Source organism: Heloderma suspectum, chromosome 1 (assembly GCF_057233095.1).
Source record: "Heloderma suspectum isolate Gila_16-S chromosome 1, 16-S_ref, whole genome shotgun sequence".
Classification (NCBI taxonomy): Eukaryota; Metazoa; Chordata; class Lepidosauria; order Squamata; family Helodermatidae; genus Heloderma; species Heloderma suspectum.
Window position 1 is genome coordinate 185416330 of NC_139458.1, and position 25935 is coordinate 185442264.

A 25935-nucleotide genomic window follows, 5' to 3' on the forward strand; every position below is an offset into this window, starting at 1 on the left:
CAACAATACTACAAGCGAGAAGGATCTTGGAACTGTTGTCGATCACAAGCTGAATCTGAGCCAACAATGTGATGTGGCTGCAAAAAAGGCAAATGCTCTTTTGGGCTGCATTAGTAGAAGATTCCAGCTGAACATCAGGAAAAACTTCCTGACTGTTAGAGCAATACGACAATGGAACCAGTTACCTAGGGAGGTGGTGGGCTCTCCCACACTGGAGGCGTTCAAGACGAGGCTGGACAGCCATCTGTCGGGGATGCTCTGACTTGGATTCCTGCATTGAGCAGGGGGTTGGACTCGATGGCTTTGTAGGCCCCTTCCAACCCTACCATTCTATGATTTTATGATTCTATGGTCACATCCGACTATCAAGGTCCTGAAGCACTTAACAATCACAATTCAAAGCCTTTTCCACTATAGAGGGGCATCAGGAAAGGATGCCTGTTATCTCCACTACTGCACGCCTGAGGTGTTGAAGCCCTTGTCACAACTTTTCATGCTAACTGGCACATCCAAGGCATGCATGTTTGTCATATAGTGCATAAAGTGGGCCTGTTTGCAGATGACATGACTTTTTACTTAACAAAATGAAAATCAGCACTCCAGGAAATAATCTCATTGCTTGAGGATTTGGGGGCAAGCTTCCATTACAAAGCAAACTATTACAAGTCAGAGCTGGTCAATGGCAACCTATTTGTAGTTAGACAAGCCAATCTGGAAAGGAAATTTACCTTTGTATGGGTTACAAAGGCTTGGTGACATGTGGGGGTTCACATCTCTCCTTCACTCCATGAACTATTTAAATTCAACTATTAGCCCTTGCACACAAATTCACTCTGGCATTCAAAATTCATGTAAGGATAAATTATCATGGTCAGCCAGAATAGCTACAGTAAGGATGAATACAGTAATTCGTCCCGGGAGGACGAATTAGAGACGTGACTGAAAGGTTGCCTGCACTCATAAAGCCCACTGACAGGTATCCCTTTCTTCTCATCCATTTGGGAACAAATGATACCGCCAAGCGGAGCTACGAAGAAATCACGTCAGACTTTGAAGCTCTGGGAAGGAAACTCAAGAACTTTGCGGCCCAGATAGTTTTCTCATCCATCCTTCCAGTAGTTAGAAGAGGGATAGAAAGGGAACAAAAAATACTCCGGGTGAATGACTGTCTACGAAGGTGGTGCCGACAAGAGAGATTTGGATTCTGGGACCACAGGCTATACTTCCTGGAAGATGGGCTGTTGGCAAGGGACGGGTTGCACCTCACAAAGGATGGGAAGAATGTGTTTGGCCACAGCATGAAGAACTTCATCAGGAGGGCTTTAAACTGAATCCTACAGGGAAGGGAGATGTAAAGTTGGGGGTAACAATGGACAAAGGCGCATGCACTGCAACAGAGAGAACAGCTCTGAGAGCGCCCAATAATAGTATTCAGACACATGTAGGAAGAAAGCCAGACTATGAAGCACATGGTCTTCGATGTCTATATACTAATGCCCAGAGTATGGGAAACAAACAGAACGAACTTGAACTCTTAATACAGGAGGGAAATTATGACTTGATAGGTATAACTGAGACTTGGTGGGATGACTCTCATGACTGGAATACAGCAATTGAAGGATATAACGTCTTCAAAAAGAACAGGAGGAACAGAAAGGGAGGTGGGGTTGCACTGTATGTGAAAAATACATATCTCTGCACAGAAATACAGGAGGATGAGCTTGGTAGCCCCATCGAGAGCATCTGGATCAAAATAAATGGAGCAAAGAATAAAAGGAACCTGGTGGTCGGAGTCGACTACCGGCCACCCAACCAAGGAGAAGACGAGGATGAAACTTTTGAAAAGCAAATAGCCAATGTTTTAAGGAAGCATGATGTAGTAGTAATGGGGGACTTCAATTTCCCCAATATTTGTTGGGAGACAAATTCTGCAAAACATGGCCCCTCCAGGAAATTCCTGGCTTGTGTGGCGGATAACTTCCTCCTACAGAAAGTAGAGGAAGGAACTAGAGGATAGGCTATCCTTGACTTGATCCTAACCAACAGAGATGACTTCATGGATAAAGTAGCAGTTACAGGAACTCTGGGGGAAAGTGACCATATTGCACTTGAGTTCTTGGTTCTAAGGGAAGCAAAAGCCGAGTTTAGTCAAACGCGTACCCTGGATTTTAGGAAAGCTGATTTTAATAAGCTCAGAACAATGATCAGTAAGATCCCATGGCAAGCAACGCTAATGAGAAAAGGAGTCCAAGATGGGTGGGAGCTTTTAAAAAAGGAAATTCTCAAAGCACAATCACAAACAATTCCAACAAGAAGAAAAGGTGGAAGACAACAGAAGAAGCCAATGTGGCTTCACCAAAAGCTTAGGGATGACCCCAAAACAAAAAAGGACACATATAGGAAGTGGAAAGAAGGATAAGCCACAAAGGAAGAGTACAGCAGGTAGCACAGAATTGCAGGGATGGCGTCAGGACGGCTAAAGCTGAGAACCAGCTGAGGTTAGTGAGGGGTGCTAAAAGGAACAAAAAGGCTTTCTTCAGCTATGTGCATAGTAAAAGACAGAGGAATGAAATGGTTGTTCAGCTATTAAATAAGGATGGCAAAACGATAACAGATGACAAAGAAAAGGCAGAGGTGCTCAATTCCTACTTTGGCTCAGTCTTCTCCCAAAAGAGGGTCTATGACCCCCCTGGCAAAGGCAAAGTGCAGGCTGAAGGGGCAGGACTGCAGCTTGAGATCGATAGGCATATGGTCAAGGAACACCTAATTACTTTGAATGAGTTCAAATCTCCAGGGCCAGATGAACTGCATCCTAGAGTAATAAAGGAACTGGCAGAAGAACTCTCAGAACCGCTGTCTATTCTCTTTGAGAAATCATGGAGGACGGGGGAAGTGCTAGATGACTGGAGGAGGGCTAATGTTGTCCCTATCTTCAAAAAGGGTAAAAAGGAGGAACCTGGGAACTACAGACCAGTCAGTCTGACATCAATCCCTGGGAAAATTCTGGAGCAGATGATAAAGCAATCCATCTGGAAGCACCTTGAAAACAATGCCGTGATTACTCGAAGCCAACATGGATTTGTCAAAAACAAGTCCTGCCAGACGAATCTGATCTCATTTTTTGATCAAGTAACCTCCCTTGTGGACCGTGGGAATGCTGTAGACATCATATACCTCGACTTCAGCAAAGCTTTCGACAAAGTGCCCCATGATATCCTGATGAGCAAACTAGCGCCAAGTGGGCTTGATGAAACAACGATCCGGTGGATCCACAGGTGGCTAGAGAATCAGACACAAAGAGTGCTTATCAATGGGACCTTCTCAAACTGGGGAGAGGTAACAAGTGGGGTACCGCAGGGCTCAGTCCTGGGCCCACTTCTCTTCAACATGTTTATGAATGACTTGGAGGAGGAGGTGCAGGGAATGCTGATCAAATTTGCAGATGACACAAAACTGGGCGGAATAGCTAATACTTTGGAAGACAGAAACAAAATTCAAAGTGATCTGGATAGACTGGAGCGCTGGGCAGAAAACAACAGAATGATGACCTTTAATAGGGATAAATGCCAAGTTCTGCACCTAGGAAAAAGAAACCAAATGCACAGTTACAAGATGGGGGATACGTGGCTCAACAACACTACAAGCGAGAAAGATCTTGGAATTGTTGTCGATCACAAGCTGAATATGAGCCAACAATGTGATGTGGCTGCAAAAAAGGCAAATGCTATTTTGGGCTGCATTCATAGAAGCATAGCTTCCAAATCCCGGGAAGTACTAGTTCCCCTCTACTCTGCACTAGTTAGGCCTCATCTGGAGTACTGTGTCCAGTTCTGGGCACCACACTTTAAGAAGGATGCAGACGAACTGGAGAGGGTTCAGAGGAGGGCAACAAAGATGATCAGGGAACTGGAAACAAAGCCCTATGAGGAGAGACTGAAAGAACTGGGTGTGTTTAGCCTTGAGAAGAGAAGACTGAGGGGAGATATGATAGCGCTCTTCAAGTACTTGAAAGGTTGTCACAGAGAGGAAGGCCAGGATCTCTTCTCGATCATCCCAGAGTGAGGGACACGGAATCATAGGCTCAAGTTACAGGAAGCCAGATTCTGGCTGAACATCAGGAAAAACTTCCTGACTGCTAGAGCAATACGACAATGGAACCAATTACCTAGGGAGGTGGTGGGCTCTCCCACACTGGAGGCGTTCAAGACGAGGCTGGGCAGCCACCTGTCAGGGATGCTCTGACTTGGATTCCTGCATTGAGCAGGGGGTTGACTCGATGGCCTTGTAGGCCCCTTCCAACCCTACTATTCTATGATTTTATGAATATCTTGCCTAGCCTCCTCTTTTCTTATTCCATAAAATTCCCCTTCACCTTCCACTTCTACTCTGATCCTGGAGAAAAAGAGCAAATTATTGTTGGATTTTATCTGGTCAGGAAGAAAGCCAAGGTAGAAGTGAGTGAGTCTTAGTACACCCCAGACAAATCTGGAGTTATGTTATGCTGCTGATCAACTGAGATTTTTTGTAGGATGGATGCATCCCTCCTCAGAGCACCAATGGGTGCACACAGAGTAACAGGCAGTGGGCAGCTAGATGCCTTGATGTGAGCCAAACACAGTTACAGACCTAAGTGCATCTTGAGCATCCAGTAATTTGAGACACTGTACTTATTTGGGAAAACTGCTGGGAAAAATGGCTCCTAGTTTGTCTCCACTAACATCAGTGCTACATCAACCAGAATTTGGAGCACACAATTATTTCCAAGGCTTTTAACTATTGGGCAGTAACTAACATTTGTAAGCCCTGTGGAATATGTGTGTGCGGGTGAATCATATGTCTGGGTAGACATGCATAGGATTGCTCTTATGCACTTTTTTGACTCTGAAAAATCATCCTCTAAAAATTTGCTTTGCAGAATCTATTCCAGATGTATACTGAATGTATGTAACAGATCCAGCTCTTTCCACTAAACATTAATTATCTCATCATTCCTACTTTAAAGCATGAAATTCCTCTGCTGTGTTAGGCTGCAGGATTCAGGCACACAGATATACATAACCACGTATGCGCATACATACCACTCCAGTGCTTGTGACCGGCCAGTACAGCTTTTGCTCCTTGATATCAATGGTGATAAACCCTACATGGTCTAGATTACTAGTGAAGAGAGTTCTGATATCTGAGCCATCCATGTTTGCACTGGCAATCTTTGCTGGAACCCCACTCTCAGTTCCTTGGTCTGTCCAATACAGCTTCCTGCAACATACATTATCTCAACAATCAAAAAAGCAGGTATGAGGAATGTCTGTGAGGGCTCTCAGTAACCAAAGTGTGCATGCATTAAGGGGTCTGACTTTACAGCACGAGGTTACAATCCTATGCGCACAGAGTAAGATCCATTAGGAACACCGGGACTGAAATCTGAGTAAGCATGCACAGAATTGCACAAATAAGGATGCACTAAGCAAGCATGCATAGCGTTGCACCGTAAGGAATAGGATTTCTCACTCAAGCTTATACAAAAAACTTCTCTACAGTTAGTTCTCTCAAACTAACTGTAGAGCTAGAAGAAAATACTGGCTGCATTAATGCTAAACTATGGTTTGGTGTTACAAGAACAAGCCTCTGTGAGCCTTTGTTGCATTCTAAAAGGGAAATATAAACATAGTTTTTAAAGAAGTTACTAGTCCACAAAAGGTGTTACTAGCCCCCTTGCCCACATCTAATGATGTTAGTTATTTACAGCCTCAAAAGAAAAGAGGGGAGGGGAAAACTAGGAGTTGATTTTTGTGTAGAAATACTATGAACTCTGTTCAGTTCTAGTAAAACAAATTTATGGGCTCAGAATTCTTCAATTCTAAGTGTATTTCTTCTGCATCTTGGGGTTGTAGCAAAGAACAAAGTAGATCCTGCAAGCCTGAGGTCTGCCCACCCCAGTCTAGATTATCTAGAAGGGGAAGGGCACAGCATGTCAGAGACAGTGGTAGGACAAGGACTACATTTAGGGCGCAATCCTATGGGTTGTGCCTTGGGTACACGTAAGCCTCCAAACTTGGAGGCTTACGTGTATCCAATGCAGAGTCGAGGCTTCGGGGAGCATGAGGCAAGGAGGCTGGGACAGCAATAGGAAAAGGCATAAGCCAGCTGTCCCGGCCTCCTCCCCTCTCCACCCCCAGGAACACCCCCTTTCCCTGGTCTCCATGCTCCATTTACTGAGGGTGGAGAGGTAGCCAGCACAGTTCTCTCTGTGCTGGCTACGAGGGGTATGGGGGGGGGGGAGCACAGTTTCCTGGCTCCCAGCTTGGAGCCCTGTCTTCAAGCTCAGATCCAGGAAACTGAACAATCCTATGTCCCCCAGACACCGTCTAGGGGACATAGCATTGCTCCCTTAGTAAAGCAAACCTAGATAACTGAAGCGAGTATACTGTGCAACAAATAATTCACTTCATGGCAAAAGATATAATTCTGAGTATGTACTAGGAAAATCTCCAAAAGAAAATGTTCTTAAATCCTGAGTACAAGTTTCTTCCACAAACTTTATAACTGTCTCATTTTATGATACTAACACAGTAAACGTATTGCCTGCCTCACACTACACACCAAATATTAACCCACTGGAACTCACCCTGCCCAAATATTAAGTTTAATTTGATTTATGCAGCCAATAAATATAATGTAAACACATAAGCTTTCGAAGAGTAAGTTTTTATAGCCAACCCCAAAGCCACCATAACAAGAGCAGAATCAAAAAGCTAACACACAACAGCAGCAGTTAAAAACACTCTTAGGCCACAATCCTATGCATGTTTAGACATAAAAAAGTTCTTCAACCCTCAGTATTCCCACTTTTTTCTGTCTAAACATGCATAGGATTGCAGCCTAAGAGAACAGACCTAAGTGAGAGCGGGAAATAGGGGGGTGAAGTGGCGGATCGTTCTGAAGTCTTCTCAGCTTGCGATGGCGGGGGGAGCGGACGTACCTTTTTTTTCTGCTCTGGGGTTTTTTTTAAAATTCCCTGGAAAATACCTATGCCAGCCTGAGGTTGATATAGGTGAAGGGCCCAATCCTGGAGCTGTGTGGTGGAATGGATCCCCTGGATCCAAGGCCGCCTCTACTACTGGAACACCCCATTTTTGGGCCTGCTAGATTTACACCTGCAGAGCTTTATGTGGGTATACCTGGGGACCCTGGAGCGGATGTGCCCACCCCAATGGCAAAGGGATCCCTCTGCCCCATCCTAACACCTTCCAGCTAGCAAATCTTGGGGTTATGATTGTTCTGTGGTTTAGAAAGAAGTTCCATTCAGGTCAACAAAACTTACTTCCATGGAACGCGTTTAGGATCAAGGAGCCAAGAAAATAAAAACTTATTAAACCCAGAAACAATTTACTAACTCACCCTTGAATGGGATCAACAGTTAAACCAATTGGTCTTCCAGATCCTCCAGATGTGCCATCGTTGGTAATCAGTGTTTTTCGGTAGATTACTTCACTATGAAGCTTCAGGACCTAGAGAACATACCAAGTCTGCTTATATGGTGCGAATGTTAAAGTAGGCACCATACGTTACAATTTCCATGCTTTTTGGTATGTGGGTGAATGTGTGAGCATTCTGACTACGGTGTTAACCAGATGATTTTTTTGACCCTAAAATTATTATCCTGAAGTTGTAATACTTACCTCAATGGATTGCGTGTCAGGGTTACTGTAGTAGAGGTTTCCAGATATCCAATCTAAAGCCAGGCCCATCGGGGTCCCAATAACAGCAGCCGGAGCAAATACTGTCCTGTTTGTGCCATCTGACCTCACTCTGTGAATTTCACCCTAAAGATTGAAAAGAGTTGAGAAAGAAAACATCAAGACTTAGCACAAGCAAGAAGATCCTGCAGTTTTCTCCCAAGATATGCATACTGCAGAGTATACCGAGCTCTAGAAAGGAATGTTTCAGTCTGTTACTTCAACTTACTAAAGAACTATCAAAAGAATGAAATAAAGCCCTCATATAAGACATAGTGCAATCCTACACATCTCTACTCTGTTCAGAAGTAAGTCCCATTCAGTTCAATGGGACGAACTCCCAGATATGTGCAGAGGATTGCAGCCAAAGTTTTATTCCTCCATTTAGATTCCAGTCAAAATAGAGATGTGGTAGAAAAAGAAATCAGGGGAAGGAAATAGGGTGGAAAGACAGGAAGGCACCCAGAAACATGGGAAAGACAGGAAGGGTACAGTCCTATGGCTGCTAGACAGTGGATAGATGGCCATAGGATTGGTTGGTTCCCGGAGAACTGCCTCCCCGCCCCCGCCGCCTCGTAGGTTGCGCAGATCGTCCCTGGGCTCCATGCTTGGATGAGCACTACGGAGTGGGACAAAAGGGGGCATTCCCAGGGGCGGGGAGGGGCAGGGAGTGCAGAAGTGCTGGTATGGCTCTTCTTACGCGTCGTCCAGCCTCCTCACCCCACATTCCCAAGTCCCGCAGCTAGACAGCCAAAATCAGCTGTTGAATGCAGGGCAGCTGGCGTGCAAGGGAGAGGATCCCCTCTGCGCTCCTCCCGCTGTGAATTAGATAGGCAGTCGCCCCTGAGTTCGGAGGCGGCCGCCTCTCCACATAGGATTGCTCCTGAGGGCACCCAGAAACGTGGGAAATCAGCATGCTCAGATGCTGCCTATAGCAGCCTTTCCCAACCTGGTGCTCTCCAGATGTGTGGACTTCAACTCCCATCAGCCCCAGCCAGCATTACCAATGGTCGGGGATGCTGGGAGTTGTAGTCCAAAACATCTGGAGGGCACTACGTTGGTCTATAGTTTTACTTTCTTTCACCAGTTTAACAAAACTGAGCCTTTTCCATCAATAGCCATAGAAAGTAATTGCATTTACTCACTGGATTTTCAACCCAGTAGATAATCTGTTCTGTATCATCAAAGTCAACATCATATCCATTCCGAACTCCTGCTATTGGAACCATGGCATCGTTGGTCCTCTCCTCAGGGTTCAGAGAAACACCATAAATGATGCTATCTCTTACTGCAATAAGGAACGGCTCTTCAACTGTAAAACAGCAACATTTTACTCTTCCATTTTTCCTAAAGATAACATAACAAAATTCTGTGGACTGTTAATTCCTCGGTGGGGGAGTTTAAACAAATTTACATTTTGCTCAGTGAAACGTGTTTAGGAACATAGGAGAATGCCTTATACATAGAGATGTAAAATTTCTGGAAATTTTGAGGCCATGGGGACCCAAATGGGAAATTTTGAAAACACTGAAAAATAAGCAATACGTATTTTTTTAGCACATCTCTACTTACACGAGGTCAGACTCTTTGCCCATCTATCCCATTTACTCTGACAGGCAGTGGCTGTAGAGGACCGTAGGCAGAGGGTTTTTTGATCCGCTTAAACTGGAGATGCCAGGGGCTGAAGCTGAGGCCTTCAAAATGACAGGCGTGTAATCTACCAGTGAATGATGGTCCCTCCTCCCAATGCATCCATGTCCTCAAAACACTCATATTGGTGTAATGGACTTGAAGCCAGTATCCAAGGTGGCACTCAAGAGAGCCTCAAGGGTCTGTTGCCCTTGCAGCTCCCACATGGTTCAACAGCTGTTTCTTGACTTGCAAGCATGAAGCCAACTGGGAGCTCATTACAGATGTGAAGGCCCGGAAAAAACATGGGAAAATTTGGGGGAAATCCCATTTTCCCCCCTTTTCTTCCTGAGGACTGTTTTTCCCCAAAAAACTGGAAAAACTGAACAGCTTTGAATTATGAAATATTTCCTTTTAGAATGTAAGACAAAGTATTTATACTTTGTTACCTAGCCTTTACTCCCCTCGAAAATGATTTCTAAAAACTATGTAATAAGAACACTTTTGTAGAAAGACTAGAGATGTAAAAATGCTGAAAATAATGAAACCAAGGAGAAAAATATTTTTAAATCTTCTCTGTAAAATTCCCAGCATAGTTACTTCTTTCATTCCTTATTAAAATAATTGATCTAAAGATTGATAATGTGAGTAGAGTCACCATTGTGTGCATTCTTGACAGTAAATGTGCATTCTTGACAGCTTGGTTTTTGTTCTATAGAGTCCTGTGTTTCTGATGCTGTAGCAGTAATTTAAAGTAGCTCTAATCTATTCAGTCAATAATTATGAATTTATTAACTGAGTCAACTTTTAAAAGTTTCAAAATATAGTGATAATTTTATTAGCAAATGAAGTCATATATAAAATTACTACAGCAGGCTTCCGCAACCTGGTACCCTCCAGATGTTTTGGACCACAGTGCCTAGCATTCCTGACCACTGGCCATGCTACCTGAGGCTGATGGGAGCTGAAGTCCAAAATACCTGGAGGGCACCAGGCTGGGGAAGGCTTTCTTAAAGCAACAAAGTGATTTTAAATCTGTAAAGAGTGCTAAAAAATACATATTGCTTATTTTTCAATTTTTCCCAAAATTCCCATTTTTCCAAAAATACCTGGGGAAAAAAACATTTTTTTTCCATGGCCTCAAAATGTCTGGAAATTTTACATCTCTAGAGCTGCTACAAGGCTGTCTATGTTTAAAGCCCCAAGAGCACCCACATTTCTCTCCCCACAAAGTCCTTCAGCTTTTAGCTATAAGAGCATCCCGTAACAGTTTCCTAATTTTCAAAAGCCCTGGGAAAAACCTGTGAATTCTGCTAATCTAAGTTACTTGTGCATAAGAAATCCAGAGCATGGTTTTATTATAAAGTTCTACTGCTCCCACACACAAAAAGGTTTTCACAGATTCTTAATGAAAATAGGGAAACAAAACTATAAAAGGATTGCATCGTGGGTCAAATTGCCAGTATCACGTATACAAAACAAGAAAACAGTACCATTTCAGAATTAGTGTTTTCTTGCCATATTAGCTCCACCAATTAGCTATGGAGACTTTAATGATAACACTGTGATGAAAAGAAAACAACGCAAGCAAAACGTGGGGTTAGCGCAACTGCTGAAAGTTTCTGTTGGCAAGCTAAACTAAACAATGTCACCAAAGATTACAGTCATAATCAATCTCTGAAGGGGTCAAGTTCCCATTCTTTCCAAATTATCAATGATAATTACCAAACTTCACAATGAAGAGTGTCAGCATCATAGAATAATGGCTGTGTTTGCTAATATCTGTTCTGCTGTGTAAAAACTACTGTGCAGCACAATCCTATGCACGTTTACTTGGAAGCAAGTTGCATTTGGTTGGATCCAAAGGTTCCATTGAAGTCCTTGAAGTCGCACAAACCATAGCTTATGAGAGCATTTCTAAGACACGTACGTGTATTTAAGTCCTATTGAAGTCCCACTGATTTCAATGTGGGTTAGCTTAAAGGCACCTCATCTTCTCTGGACTCAACCCTTTAACTTTTATCACAGTATCTTTTCAGTGTATAACAGGGGACTTAATGCCTATGGAATGTAGAATCCTACATATATCAAAAGCATCTGACACATACTTCAATTTTTTTTCAAAAGCACTGCCTACTGATACTGTATTGATTACATTTTTGCAGAATTTTACAAATAGTCTGAAAAAGTAAGATACACAAAATTTGGGAGCATTTGTTTTTCTTCTGCTTTGCATAAATATGGAACAAGGCTCTAGAGAAGCCTTTCCTTGACAGTAACATGTTTTCTAAAAATAGTAAAAAATATATTTCCAGCTACAGCTCTTGTGATCCCACCTCTCATGCAGTTCACATGATCAGGGGAGAGAGTCCATCCAGAAGGGCAGGCACAAGAATAAAATTGTGGTCCCAACGAAGAAAGCAAACATAGGTGACTACAGGGGGATCGATCGCAAAAGTTGATACCTGAGAGAAAAATAAAAGCACTAGTAAATCCAAAAGGCAGCAAAGTAGCATGTTATGACATGAAATGGGGGGAGTTATGCAAGACCACTGATGTGTCAGGTCTAGCTTTCTATACCCATCTAAGCCCAGCCACCAGGGCTGTCTCTGTACAATCTCACAGAGATCCTGATTTGTCCTGAATACCTCTATTTTTAGGACAACCATAGCACTCCTGGAGGCAAGCTTTTCAGAAGGACTTTTACCTAGACGTGCTTTCCCTTACTGGTTTGTACTTTTGGACTACAGACCTTTTTTTTCTTCAGGGGACTACTCTTGAAAAAGAGAGCTGTTTTTTCTACTCCTACTTTCAGTCTGGGGAATGAGGATGTTAGAATGGGTGGGAGGTTGTTGTTATTTTTTTAAGGTGAAGACCAATGTAAAATAAAGGAGTGAAGAGTTTTATGTTTTTGGTTGGTGCTTAAAAATTAACACTTTTCTGTTTCTAGCCTTTATGTTGTTGCTTTGCTGTTTCTTCTTATTATATGGATGTTTTATTGTCTTTCTAGTTTGTGAACTCCTTTTGAGAAAAAGCAGTATATAAATGATTTTATAAATAAAATCAATAAATCTCAGAACTAGGTTACACACAAACACACACCACCCCCAACAAAGGACCACAGCCACCAAAGGAAAGTCCCTTCACATAAGAGATATTCCAGTATAATTTTTTTTTAAAATTCCAATGAACTCTACCTCAAAGAAACCACAAAGGATGATACTCATAGGCAACAACGTATTGAACACAAATTCATGGACTCAAGGAAAGTTGACTACGCTTTACTTTAAAAAAAAAACCAAGTCTGTACCACAATTAACATTTAGAACAATTTTTTAAAAATGTCATGAAAGCTCTATAGGATTCTCAAGTGCTTTGGCCTTGGTTAGTTTCACCACCACTGCACTTGCATGTGTTCAAAGCATTTTTAATGTTTATTAACATTTACACTGCATAGTTTGCTTTTCTGTTGCCAGTTTAGCTGGTTAAACTTACCAGCAGGCTGTTTCACAGGGTGGACTGCAATAATACCCAGAGGCCGGTGAATATTATAAACCATAACTGTTTGATTTCTTCCATGCCACTTGTTGGCTCGAATTACTCGGTTGGTGTATCGGTCGGTCCAGTATACAAAATCTTCAAAGAGAGTGAGTGCATGGGGATGCTGCAACACCTTAAAAGGGCAAAGAGTTCATTTTCATTATTGTTATTGTTATCCAGAAGTGGCACAGAACAGTACCTAACAGAATGTGAATGAGAAGTTTTAAAGAAGTGATTGGTAAGTATCAAAAGCAGTTCTGCTTTTCTGTATCTACAATGGGGCAAAATGAATAGCTCTGTTCTTATCAGGCTTCCAGTGGCAAGTATAGGAGGAAACAGGAAAAGCTAAACAATAAAGTGGTCTGAAATGTACTCCCAGAGTACCATGATGATAGCTCACAGGGATTTCTATGCCCCAAGCCAGCCTGGCTGTCCTCTGAACTTTCTTCTGCTTACCCCATTCTATTCAGTCTGAATTCCTGTCCCTGGGTCTGCTTGATTAGCTTCCTGCCTGCCTAAACTGATCTTGCTTTACCTCTTGCCTAGATTTAGAATCATATGGTTGGAAGCGTCCTACAAGACCATCAAGTCCAACCCCCCATTCAATGCAGGAAGCCTGATTCGCAGGCGGTCTCCCATCCAAGTACTAACCGGGGCAGACCCTGCTTAGTTTCCAAGATCAGAATCTTGTCTTATCACCTACCACTTCCTGGGAGTAGCAGTATTGCAAAGTGAATTAATGCATTAACTCCAGGAAGCGCGAGGCATTTGCAGTGCTGCCTCTTCCAAAAGACAACTTTTGCATCTTTCCACTCAGGAGAGGACCAAGCTTTCCCCTGAATGGAATCTTAGGCCTCTTTCAAGAGGTGGCAGGACAGGGAGGGAGATATCCATCTACTACCTCTTGAATTGTATTTATATTTTAAGTCCCACCATCTAAAATGGTTTCTCCTACTTTGTACATAAGAAAGAAAAATAGGAAGCTGCCTTATACAGAGTGCAAACATTTGCCCATCTAGCTCAGGACTGTCTCCACAAACTAACTGGCAGTGGCTCTTCAGAGTTTCAGTCAGGGGCCTTTCTCAACCCTACCTAGAGATGCTAGGGAAACTTACAGGTTTCTAGGCCTCTTCATACCTCTGCTGAAACTAAGCTGCACTCATGACAACAAATGGCTTGGTTGATTCATACATCATACTAAACCATGGTTAAATGAAGCTTAACTATGGTTTGGCGTGATATCTGAATTGGCAGACCCTGTTTTGTGATTGGCTGGCAAATCAGAAGCAGAAACTATGGGTTGTATCCAATTCTGTCATTCCACTGACAGAAGCAGTTCCATCAGTGGAGGGAGGGGATTCCCCTACAGCACCCCCCACACACACACACGCACCCTCAGATTATGCCCTGGAGAGATAAGGAACCCTCTGGAGCAGACTTTCAGGCAGCACAGAGGGCTGCAGAGGGGAAGAGAGAGGAAGAAAGTCCTGTTGCGCTAGCAAACATCCGCTAGCACAATGTTGGATTTAACCCCATGGTTTGAAGTAGATTTGTAAACCATGGTTTATGCTAGCTATGGTTTGGCATGATATCTGAATTGACTAACTAAAGTTATGGGTATTGCTCTGACTCTGGAGGCCACTGAAACTAAAGATGGAAGTATTGAGCTGAAAATGAAAACACTCAAATAATAGTTTTGGTTCTAAACTGTGGTTACCTCAAACTATAATTTGGTGTGATGTCTGAATTGAGCAAATGTATTAGTCTTTAAGTTCTACAGGATTTTTGGTCACTCTTTAACCACCCCTATTTATTTTTATTTATTGCATTTATATCCCGCCTTTTTTCCTCTTGCAAGGAACCCAAGGCGGCTTCCATTATCCTCCTCTCCATTTTATCCTCACAATAGCAACCCTGTGAGGTAGGTTCGGCTGAGAGTCTGTGACAGGCCCAAAGTCACCCAGTGAGCTGCCATGGCTGAGTGGAGACTAGAACCCGGATCTCCCGGCTCACAATCCAACACTCTCCCTGCTACACCATGCTGGCTCTACATAACATACTGGTCCCATGCTCTTCCCCACCTGCAATTAAACCACTTAAGTAGACAGAAAGCTATAGGACTTTTTCATACATGATCCTAAGCCATAGGACCTAGTACAGACATCTGCTGTGATATAATGGAAACTGCTGGACCTGGAGTGAAGGGTCTTGGGTTCAAGTCTGTCTCAGCCAGGGGACTCACTGAGGCTTCTTAGCAAAGCAGAGCAGAAAATTAGAGATTAGCCAGATAGAATTTGTACAGTATAGTAATCTATTTTCCCCCTTTACTTGGTGTTTTTCGTACCAAGTCACTTGCCACCACCTGCCGCCGATTGTTTCCATTGTAATCACAGAAATCAATGTAGTCAAGGTAGGCATCCGCAAAATACAGCAGTTTGTTGGGATAGTCAATGGAAAGCCCATTGGGCCAATAGATCTTATTACTGACGATGGTGGTGCGCAACTGGCCATCCATGCTCGCTCTTTCAATTCGAGGATTCTGACCCCAGTCCGTCCAAAACATCACGTGAGCACTGTGAAAAGCAAGTGATTAAATGATCACAGGAAACAACAAATTAGAACATTTCTAACATACTTAGAAATATCAGAACAACTTCATTATTAAAAACTATACAGGTTTATGATGTAGTGAGAAGTCATCTAGCGTACAGGAGTGCTCCAGCTGCCTTCGGTTGGGGCTGCTTTGCCTGTGCTGCATCCTCCCCAATGGGGAAAGGCCTACTGGGCTGGAGATTCCCCATTCCTACCTTACAGGGTTGATGTAAGATTACAAAATTTGGGGCTTTTCAACTTAGAAAGGTGTGCAAGGCAGAAGATGATAGAGGTGCATAAAAGTATACAGGGAGGAAGTAGATGGGCAGATGTTTTTTCTCCCTCTCATAATACTGGAGCCCAGGTCATTCAATGAAGCTAAATGGTAGGATATTCAGGATGGATAAAAGGAAGCACTTTTTCACACAGAACAAATTTAAACTATAGAATTTGCTACCACAAGATGCAGTGATGGCCACCAGCATGGACAGACAAATTCATGGAGGATAAAGTTATCAATGCCTACTAGTCATGATGACTGTATATTACCTCCAGTATTGAAGGCAGTATGACTGTGTGTACCAGCTGCTGGGGAACATGAGTAGAAGCGTGCTATTGCACTTATGTCCTACTTGTGGACTTCCCACAGGCAGCTGGTTGGCCACCGTGCAAACACAATGCTGGACTTGAGAGGCCTTTGGTCTGATCCAGCAGGGCTCTTCTTATGATTACAAAATGCTTGTGAAGCATTCTGAACTCTTAAAAATGCTGTACAATTATTATTATTTATATTATAATCATCATCATCTTCAAATTGTGAGCCAGACACCAAAGGCTTTTTGTAATTCCAAGTATAAATAAAATCTTTCACTTAATTGTAAATAGCAACTTAGGGCTAACCTACATCCTGGGCCAACTCACACGATCAAACGGTAGCTTACATAAATCACAGTGGCTTGTTTTAATCCCCTACAACAGGCCATGGGTTATTTGAGGGTTGTTTCCCCCTCAAACAGCCATGCCACCTGGGTTTGGACAACACGATAAACCATGCACCAGGCAGGTAATTAGGGAAATGTTGCCCAGCATGTGCTGGCACATGCCAGTGATTAAAACGAGCCACTGTGGCTTATTTAAACCATGGTGGCTTGTTTTGATCGTGCAAACCAGTTCACTATTTTAAATGCGTAGCATGTAGGTGTTCATAACCTTTTCTTTTACTTTTGTGCAAATGTGGGGAGGGGCAATCTGGGTAGGGAGGATTAAACCTTCCTACTAGTCATTTTGTTGCTGCTTTTAATTCCCCCCACCACACCCCGAAAAAGCTTAAGAAAGGGAAAAACCACCACTGAACTCAATGGTAATTATTTCTGAGTAGATATGCATCAGATTGCACACTAAATCTCCTTTATTCAGCAATTATTTGCTATAGTGCCCATTGTAAGGAGGGCCCATTGGACAAGTATCCTATCTACCTATTTACATATCACCAGTAATATACATGTCAACAATTATAATCTGTGTTCAAATGCAAAGGTACATTAAAAAAAAGAAAGCCTTACTCAGTCCTGGGATCTAAAACTAGGCCTCTTGGGTTTGTTACATTTTCACTGATCAGCACAGTCCTGTGGCTCCCATCAAGTCTGGAGACTTCGATAGTTTCGAGAACATAGTCTGTCCAGTAAAGGTTGCGGCCTACCCAGTCCACCGCTATGCTTTCTGTTACAGTGACACCACTGTCAAACACCTGCCAAAAGCAATGAAGGAACAAATTGGTGCTCTTGGCATCCTCTACAGCTGAGAGAGAGAGAAAATTCTTCTACAGAATAGGGGTGGGGGGAATCTTATTAACAAAAAAGAGCTAAAATGAGTAATCCATGTACACAAAGAGAATACATAACTCACTGAAATGAAACTATTGTCTGCTATTTTAAAACTACTTATTTAAACAAATGGCTTGTAGCTGGAAGCAGTTTACCATCTCATGTTTAGACAGCAGTTGGAGTAATGTTAATGGATATATTAATATATCCAGAAAAAGCAGGAGGGCTAGCTCTGCAGGAGCAACGATACCAAAAAGTCAAAACAAAAGTCACAGCTACTATCTATTATTTCATAGGAAATATAGTGCCCCACGCACTTTGAGCAGGCGGTCTTTATCAGTGTCAAAATCTACGAATATATTAATAGTAAAATTGCCAGAACACTTACAGTCACACAAAAACCTCAAACATCAAGAAAAATGTAAACTGTTTTGTAGATGTTGGAGACTGAAATGTGGGAGAGAAACCAAACAAACAAAAGCTATTTAAAATAGTTATTTAAAAGGACAACACAACCAAAACCACTTTTAAAAAGGATTCTAATCTAGGGAACTATCCAGCCTGCCACATAGAAGCTATACAGTGGGTTTCCCATAGTGCGTAACAGAGTTAATATTTCCTGTACCATCTCTCAGCAGTACATGCATTAGGACATTACAGGGAAAGGACTTCGGTGTACTTCGTATATCCCTGTCCAACTTCTCCATTCCACTCAGTGAAGAAATGCAAACTACACTATTTACAGTGAGAATACAGCCTCCTTCACACATTATATGCATGAAAGGGGCCAAATGTATTCCCTAGGAAGCAGAGCCACACTGCTGGCCCTGCCCTCAGCATCATGTGCCATCACTGGCCCCACCTCGACATCCACATCTCTGAAAAGGACAGCCCATGCAATCGGGACACACAATCGATGTCTGCCCCAACAAGAGACTTACTACTTTTCTGTCTGTCCCATCCTCGTGTGCACTCCAAATCTTGTCCTGTGTAGTATCAGACCAAAAGATTCTATCAGTCACCGAATCAAAATCAACAGCAACAATGTTCCTTCCATCTCGAACCAAAGAATAAATGCGCTGTGCATGAGAAGTTATGTTGCTAACAACAATTTGGTTACGGCTTGCCACCAGCAAGAGAAGATTCCCAGACTCTGAAAAAACAGGCAAGTAAAAACAAACAAAACTTTAACTAGCAACTGCTGGAGTAATTCCATTCATAAAATTGCTACACTGGATTAGCAGAGGCGTTACTTAATGTAGGAGAGACCTTGTCTGACTTGGCTGGAGGCAGCTTCCCATGTTATACACACATGAATGGGAATGTTCTGCTCAAGACACACTCTTGTGACAGGTGACAGGCAATGTGAAGAAAATAGTATAATAGTATTTTCCTCCCTCCTGCCACCAACTGCCACTGCTCGGGCCTTCAAAGGAATGGGAAGCAGCAGCCTTTTCGTTATGTTTAGAGCCAGCCCCATGACCTGCTGAACTTTGCAACAGAATCTAGTGCCTAATTTTTTTTTTCCTTTTCCCTCCCAATCCCCTTTCCATTTGTGTTGTATATTTTAGACTGTAAGCTACGGGCAGGGAGGGTCTTATTTCTGATGTTTGTAAGACACTCTGGGAGCCTTTTTGGCTGAAGAGTGGGATAAAAATGCTTTGAATGAATGAATGAAGGTATGTTATACTAGCACATTCCACTTAGGCAAATATCATTCTTTGCCATCCGGACAGAAAGGGTTTAAGGTCTCACTACATGCCTGAAATGCTATAATTCACACTGAAGGGAAAGGAAGTGATGTCAGCAGAGGAGTTTCACCTCTGTACAAATACATATGACAATGACTGTATACTAATTTTTAACAAGTGAATTTAGATAGTAAGCCCTGAGCAAGCGAACAAACATGTACCTCTGGTAGTCCCATCAGCTCAAATGTATTTTTATATTACCCAATAAGTTTTTACTCCAAAATATAACTTTTAAACATAAGTAAACTTGGGGAGTAATCCTATGGCTGCTAGACAGCGGCTAGACGGCCACAGGATATCTGGTTTTCCGGGAACCAACCTCCCCCGACTTTCATGCTGCCTCGGAGGCAGCACAGAAGAGCCCCATCCTCTGCAGTTGCAAGAAGAGCGCAGAGCGGCCAAAAAGGGGCGCTCCAGGGCAGGGAGGGCGGAAATGCCTGTACTACACAGCCAATGAATCGTACAGCAGCCTCCTCCCCCGCTCCGCCCTCCCGCAGCTAGACAGCCACGATTAGCTGTCTAGCCGAAAATGCAGGGCAGGAAAAGCACCAAGGGAACAATCCCCTCCATGCTTCTCCTGCCCTGCTTTGGATAGGCGGTCACCTCCGCGTTCAGAGGGGCCACCTATCTGAATAGGATTGCGCCCTTAATTTCATTAACATTTAATCTCTTGCCAAGTCTTAGAGGGCAACTAGGTAGCTACATTACAAATAGCCAGGACAGTTGTGCCTGTCTGTACAGCGTTATCTGGGTATTCCTCACCTGCTACTTTGCAAGTCTTCCCATTGGGTTCTAACACATAATCTTCGTCACAGTAACACCTCGAAGATCCTCTTTCATTGTGGCAGTGCTGACTGCAAAACCCTGGAGGGTCACATTCATTAATATCTTCACAGGTTTTGGAGTCATTGGCAAGCTGGTATCCAAATGGGCAAGAACACTGAGCGCCAAAGGGTCCTTGAATGCACTGATGTGTGCAGCCTGCATTATTATCAGAACAGCTCTCCTGGTCTGTAAATAAATGGGAGAGGCTCATAAGCTCGTTTGCATGAAAATCTTTCACCTCACCTAAAATATATAAAACATAGTCATAACAAATGCTAAGTAACAGATAATGCAGGAATAGGCAATGTGCTAGACCCAGACTTACAGAAGACCCATTGAAATCCATGAGACTTCATTTAGTTAGAACTAACTTAAGTCCCATGGATTTAAATAGGTCTACTCTAACCACGACTCAGTCTGAATCCAACCAAATTTGTTTAGCATTAAAGGCTACCTGATCTGTATACTGATCTGTATATTATATAACTAACATACTTTAGGACAGGTAAATTCTGAGTCACTTTGACAGGAATTACACTTATGGCTGGTATGGAAGGTTTGCTTTTCCTGTGGGTTGTCATTGCAAAGAGGATATCTGTGTGGTATCAGAAGTAGAAAAGGTTTCTGAAAATTTTTATCAGTTAACAGACATCTCAAAATAACAGCTGTGGTTCAGGATCCATACATGGTACAGCAAGAAAACAGATAAATAGCAACCCATTCTGTTTTGGGAGGGAGGGTAAGAAAGGAAACATTATTTCAGTCTCCCACTATAGTTTCCATTACTCCTTTGTCAGAAACAGCTGGGAACACAGAGAAAATGTGACTGCTAAGCTATGTCTACCTGATTCCCCACCACCACCACCAGTGAGTGAGACACTGAATATTATGGAAAGATGTGAAGAGAAAATGATTTTCTTTTTACTTCATCACATGCCTCTTTCAAACGCTCTCAACCATCATATACTCTAACTCTTCTCTGCAAGTGTGACGTCTATAAAATCTACTTTTTTCTTTAACAACAGTAACAAGCTGCATTTTCTAGGCTCTTAAGCACAGGATGCAAGTTGCTCAAAAGGAACTTTTATTCCCCAGTCCCTCCCACCTTAATACATAAAATGTGATCACTTAATAGCAGAATTAGGAGTTATGATTATTTGAGGCTTTTTTTTTTACATAAACAGGTATACAGAGAGAAGAACACAGATCCTGAGGGTTTCAGTCTCTGGGCTTTTTTTTTTTAAACAAGGACAAGAGGTTAATATGCGACTGAGGTGAATGCAAAGTGAGGACCATAATAAGGGATTATTGGCTCACTTTTGCATCCTCTTGGGGATAATTAACTGTGGCTGGGATACAATGGGTGATCTGCACATGTACCAAGGCTATTCAGCACCCCTTTCCAACTGCAGCCTGTCGTCCCACCACCCCAAAAATGTTTTGGAATGTTTGGGTATTTGATGACACAAGAGGCTATACTAGAATGGAAAATTGGCTGGGTTCCTGTGGATACATGGGAACACATTGTGCAGGGATACCGGTCTCTTTAGATCCTGGGCAAGCAGAGCTGAGTGGAGCTCAGATTCCCTCAAAAGGGTACAGATAGCTGAGCTAGTGAGGAGAACTATATGGCTGAAACACTCCAGGATTCCCTTCTCATCTCAATAAAGATTGTCAGAGGCAGTATGCCTCTGAATACCGGGCACTAGAGAACACGAGTGGGAGGGTGCTGTTCTGCTTATGTCCTGCTGGTGAGCTTCCCATAGGTATCTGGCCAGCCACTGTGGAAACAGGATGCTGGACTAGACAGGCTTTTGGTCTGATCCAGCACAGCTCTTCTTGGGTTCTTCTGTTGTTGGTTCAGAAAAACAAACCAGGACCAACGTTCTTTGAAACCATCTCAGGCATCCCTATTTTTGCAAACAAGCCCTTCGTTAACAAATGCGATTTGAAATTTGGTACCAAAACATGAATTAGTATCATACCTGGCTGTGGCTCATCTGAGAATATGCATTGATTGATTAGAAAAAGGGAGGGAAGAAAGAAAGAAGTTAGGATTAAGTGTAAATCAACACTGACAGTAATCAACACAAACATTCCTTCTGACCATTTGCAAGTTTTGAGATTTAAAAAAAAAATCAGGTAAAAGTTAGAAATATTAAAGAAAATATTAAAGACTGAATGAAATTTTGATTTTAAATTAAAAGCAACTAGTGATTAAGGTCCAATCTCAAATGGTAAATTTAACAAGTATTTAAAGATATAAGTACGCAAGTCTGAAATTTACTATGTTAAACTTAACTGAAGCACTGCCCTGAATAGAAAGCATAGCCATAGTCATGTAGAGTTGCTTCAGGCCTGCAATATGGTGGGCCCATATAATTGTTGGCTCCAAGGACTGCAATATACAACATGAAAGTGGCATGCACAATATAGTATATTATACTTCATTGTGGTCTGGTGCTTGGTACTTTATTTATTCATGATGGTATGCCATTCTTCCTTCAAGGAGCTCACGATTGCATACAGGGTTTTCCCCACTGATCTTCAGAATGACCCTGTGAGGTAGACTAGGCCAAACCGAGGTTCCCCTGCTCTGTCCAACATTCAAAGCACTTCAACACACACGGGTGTTTGCAGGCCTTCATGTGTAAAGAAAGGGTAACTTACTGCACAGGGGCGATTCATCAGCTCCATTGGGGCAATCGGCAAGATTGTCACATACTTTACTCAGGTTTACACACACGCTGTGGCCCGGACATTGCCACTGCCAGCTGGGACACCGGAAAGGCTGAGTGGGACAGTCTCTCTCATCACTCATATCCCTGCAGTCGTTGTCACCGTCGCAGATCCAAGCACGGTAGATGCAGTTCCCATTATCGCAATGGAAAAGAGAAGGAGGGCAAGTCCTGGGTGGGCACCTGTGATGCTCATCTGAGCCATCGACACAGTCAGGGTGTCCATCACATTCCCAGTTAGCAGGGATACAGGTACCATCTGACTGACACTGGAATTCATTCTGGTGGCACATCCCAGCGGGCCTTGTAGCTGAAAGAGTCACATAAAGAGAGTATCCACTTATAGACATGCGTGTAGAAAAGCAAACATAGTTAATATTTTTCTTAATCCTTCAATAAGGACTTCTTAGCATGTACTAATTGCTACATACTACATACATAGTATTGTCTCCTATGCATTATGTACAACCATAGTATATAACAAAGGATAAGTGAAAGGAAAATATACAGTATGCAGTATGAAGAATGATTCTAACCATAAATATTTCAGGATTTGCCTACTGACAAAGAAACACTGGCGTTGACAAAACGTGGATCAAGACAAAAAGCAAGCACAAATGCATCTTAGTTACAAGAAGTATGCTTAGTAAGGGAGACAGCAACCGTTAAAGCATTTATATTTGCCCAAGCACTTTAAGCGACCGGCCTGTTAACTGCTCTACTGTTTCACTGGTTTTTTAACTGTTCTACTTGATTAATTTGCTTTTAATTGTTTTACTTGATTAATTTGCTTTACTGCATTATTTGGTTCCATCCAACATCATGTAAGCAGATTTGTGCTCGTGCAACTGGATTTGTGCCCTTGCTGTCCTGCCTCCCACACTTCCCTAACCCCCCAAATCTACTTTAGATGGCGACCCAACTTCCAGAGCAGATCTGAGGAGTGTGTTGGGGCAACAGAGGGAGGGGGAACCAATTCTGCCAGCAATTTCCATTCCACTGGTGGACAAACAGCATTGGATACAAACCATTGTATTTTATTTTGGTATAATCAGTTTTCTTATGCCCTTGTATACTACCCTGGTGTCTTCAAGCTTGAAGGCCAGCATAAGAATGTTTTAGTAAATAAAAATAAATGAGCCAAAGGAAAGCAGACATGGCAATAATGAGCCATGAGAATAATGAGAATAATATCCTTAATTTCATATTTTGCATGTGTGCAAAACATAGGTAATTATGCTGGAGAAAAGCCCAAGGAGCAGATCTTTCATAAAACAGCATTCTTCCAGGAAGAAATAAATAGATCAACTAACGTTAGATAAACTGAGGACTTGGCAGAATCATTAGAACAAAGATGAAGCCAGTAACTTAGAAAAAATGTCCAGGCTAGGCCAATCTAAGAATTCAAACCTATTTCCAAATTCAAAAGTTCCCCAACCACACACTTCGGGGAGAACAATGTCCCTCTCAGAAAAGCTGCTTCTAATCTCTCAGTGGAGGATATCATTAATGTACATTCATTTCTGGCACGAGCAGCTCCTGATCTTTAGAAATTAAAGTGGACTACAAAAGGACCATCCTTAACAGATAGGATGACATTTCTGCTCAATTAAATTAGTACAAATGCCATGTTACATCAGTGGAGAACCATAATTTTTCCCAAATATAACTACAGCTCAATAAATGTACTATTTTTAATACGAATGCTTGCACACATTAAAATGCATAATGTTGTCATTCAATATTTGAAAGAGAAATTGTAGCCTTTCTACACTTTGTAATCATGATTAATTTTCATTTGTTCAAATACTATTTCATTTGTTCTTGCTGCCACTGCTTTCAATGGAGTTAACATTTCCTCTTCTTTTTTGAACTGGTAATCTAATGCACATCTCATTTAAGCCAATGGGAAAACTCTCACTGATGTTAATGTCTGAATTGTATTAGTTGTTTCTAAAGCTATACGTACAATCAGTCCAGCGAAACAAAAATCCTAATTCAAATGTGGATTCACATGGGATGCAAGTCCTCTTCTGACCCATGTTACATACATTCTCACTGAAGAACTATTGCAGATATCTAATCTTGCCTGTAGCTGCTCTTTTCAACCCTTATTCATCAGGTTTCTCTAACAACAGAGTGGCTTATCTGTTCTTATAGTATACTTACGACAACCAGCCTCATCTGAGTGATCACTGCAGTCAAAGACACCATCACACTGGTAATAACTACTGATACACTGGTCTCCACTCACACATTTAAACTCAGTAGAACTACAGTTGTAGACTACAATTAAAAAAAAGAATAATTATCTTAGATTTCAATTTTTAGGAGCAAGATTCTAAACAGCTTCTTAGTGGTTGTACCACAGAGTAACGACATGGTAGAAAGTAATTACAAGTATGTATGTATATCTGAGCGTCCAAGAGAACAGAATGCATGATTGAAATATTGCATCATTTTTTCTTCTTCCTGAATGTGAAAAGATCAAGTCCAGTCATATTCTTTTCTCCCTGCACACATACAGCAACTGAGGAATTCTGAGAATAATTCTAGCGCAAATAATGTCTCTAAAGCAGTCTTCCCCAACATGGTGCCCTCCAGATTCTTTGGACTACAACTCCCAGGATTCCTGACCACTGGCCATGTTGGCTGGGCCAGATGGGAGTTGAAATCCACAACATTTGGAGGGCACCAGGTTGCAGAAGGCTGCTCTAAACAATCAGGAGGTAAGTACTGTATTTTTAATTTTTATTTGTATCTATCTATCTATCTATCTATCTATCTCCAATCCTATCTTGTATGATCAGCACATCTAACACTTTTTCCTTCTCTCACTACTCTTTGTAAGATGTGGCTTCTATTGCTAGCATTCCCATTTTACAAAGGGGAGGACTGAGGCAGGTTTTCACCTAAGGCTATCCAGTGAGCCTGTGGCTGAACTGTGATTTGAACCCTTGTCTCCTAGATGTAATTCAAACACTACCCATGTTACCTCATTACAATTACAGGTTATTGTCTACTTCTCCCAACCCAAATAAGTTGTGTGTGAGTTTTTAAAAGAAATACTGATTACAGTTATAATGCTAAGGAAGCAGGGCCTGAGAAAATCAGTACAAAGCTGATTTCTTTGAAGCAGGGGTGGTGGTGGTTTGATACTTAACTGCAATCATGTTCATCTGCTCCGTCCACACAATCCTTGTCACCATCACAAACATAAAATGGATCAATGCACCTGTGATCAGGACACTGGAATTGACCAGGTTCACATGTCTGTGTGAAAGCTATAAAGGCAATATAA

At 42.2% G+C, this 25935-nt stretch overlaps 1 protein-coding gene across 1 annotated transcript in view; it reads right to left on the reverse strand.

Annotated features, from left to right (window-relative positions):
* LRP2 (LDL receptor related protein 2) overlaps positions 1-25935 on the reverse strand; it is a 185827-nt gene that overhangs the window by 79095 nt on the left and 80797 nt on the right. Inside the window, exons 23-35 of the mRNA XM_084812398.1 lie at positions 25799-25918; positions 24804-24920; positions 22567-22944; positions 19834-20082; positions 18262-18473; positions 17060-17244; positions 15250-15478; positions 12861-13038; positions 11702-11830; positions 8882-9048; positions 7680-7823; positions 7399-7508; positions 5079-5256 (exon numbers count right to left, since the gene is read on the reverse strand). Of these exons, the coding sequence (XP_084668524.1) occupies positions 5079-5256; positions 7399-7508; positions 7680-7823; positions 8882-9048; positions 11702-11830; positions 12861-13038; positions 15250-15478; positions 17060-17244; positions 18262-18473; positions 19834-20082; positions 22567-22944; positions 24804-24920; positions 25799-25918 (2396 nt within the window). The remainder of the gene's footprint in view (positions 1-5078; positions 5257-7398; positions 7509-7679; positions 7824-8881; positions 9049-11701; positions 11831-12860; positions 13039-15249; positions 15479-17059; positions 17245-18261; positions 18474-19833; positions 20083-22566; positions 22945-24803; positions 24921-25798; positions 25919-25935) is intronic.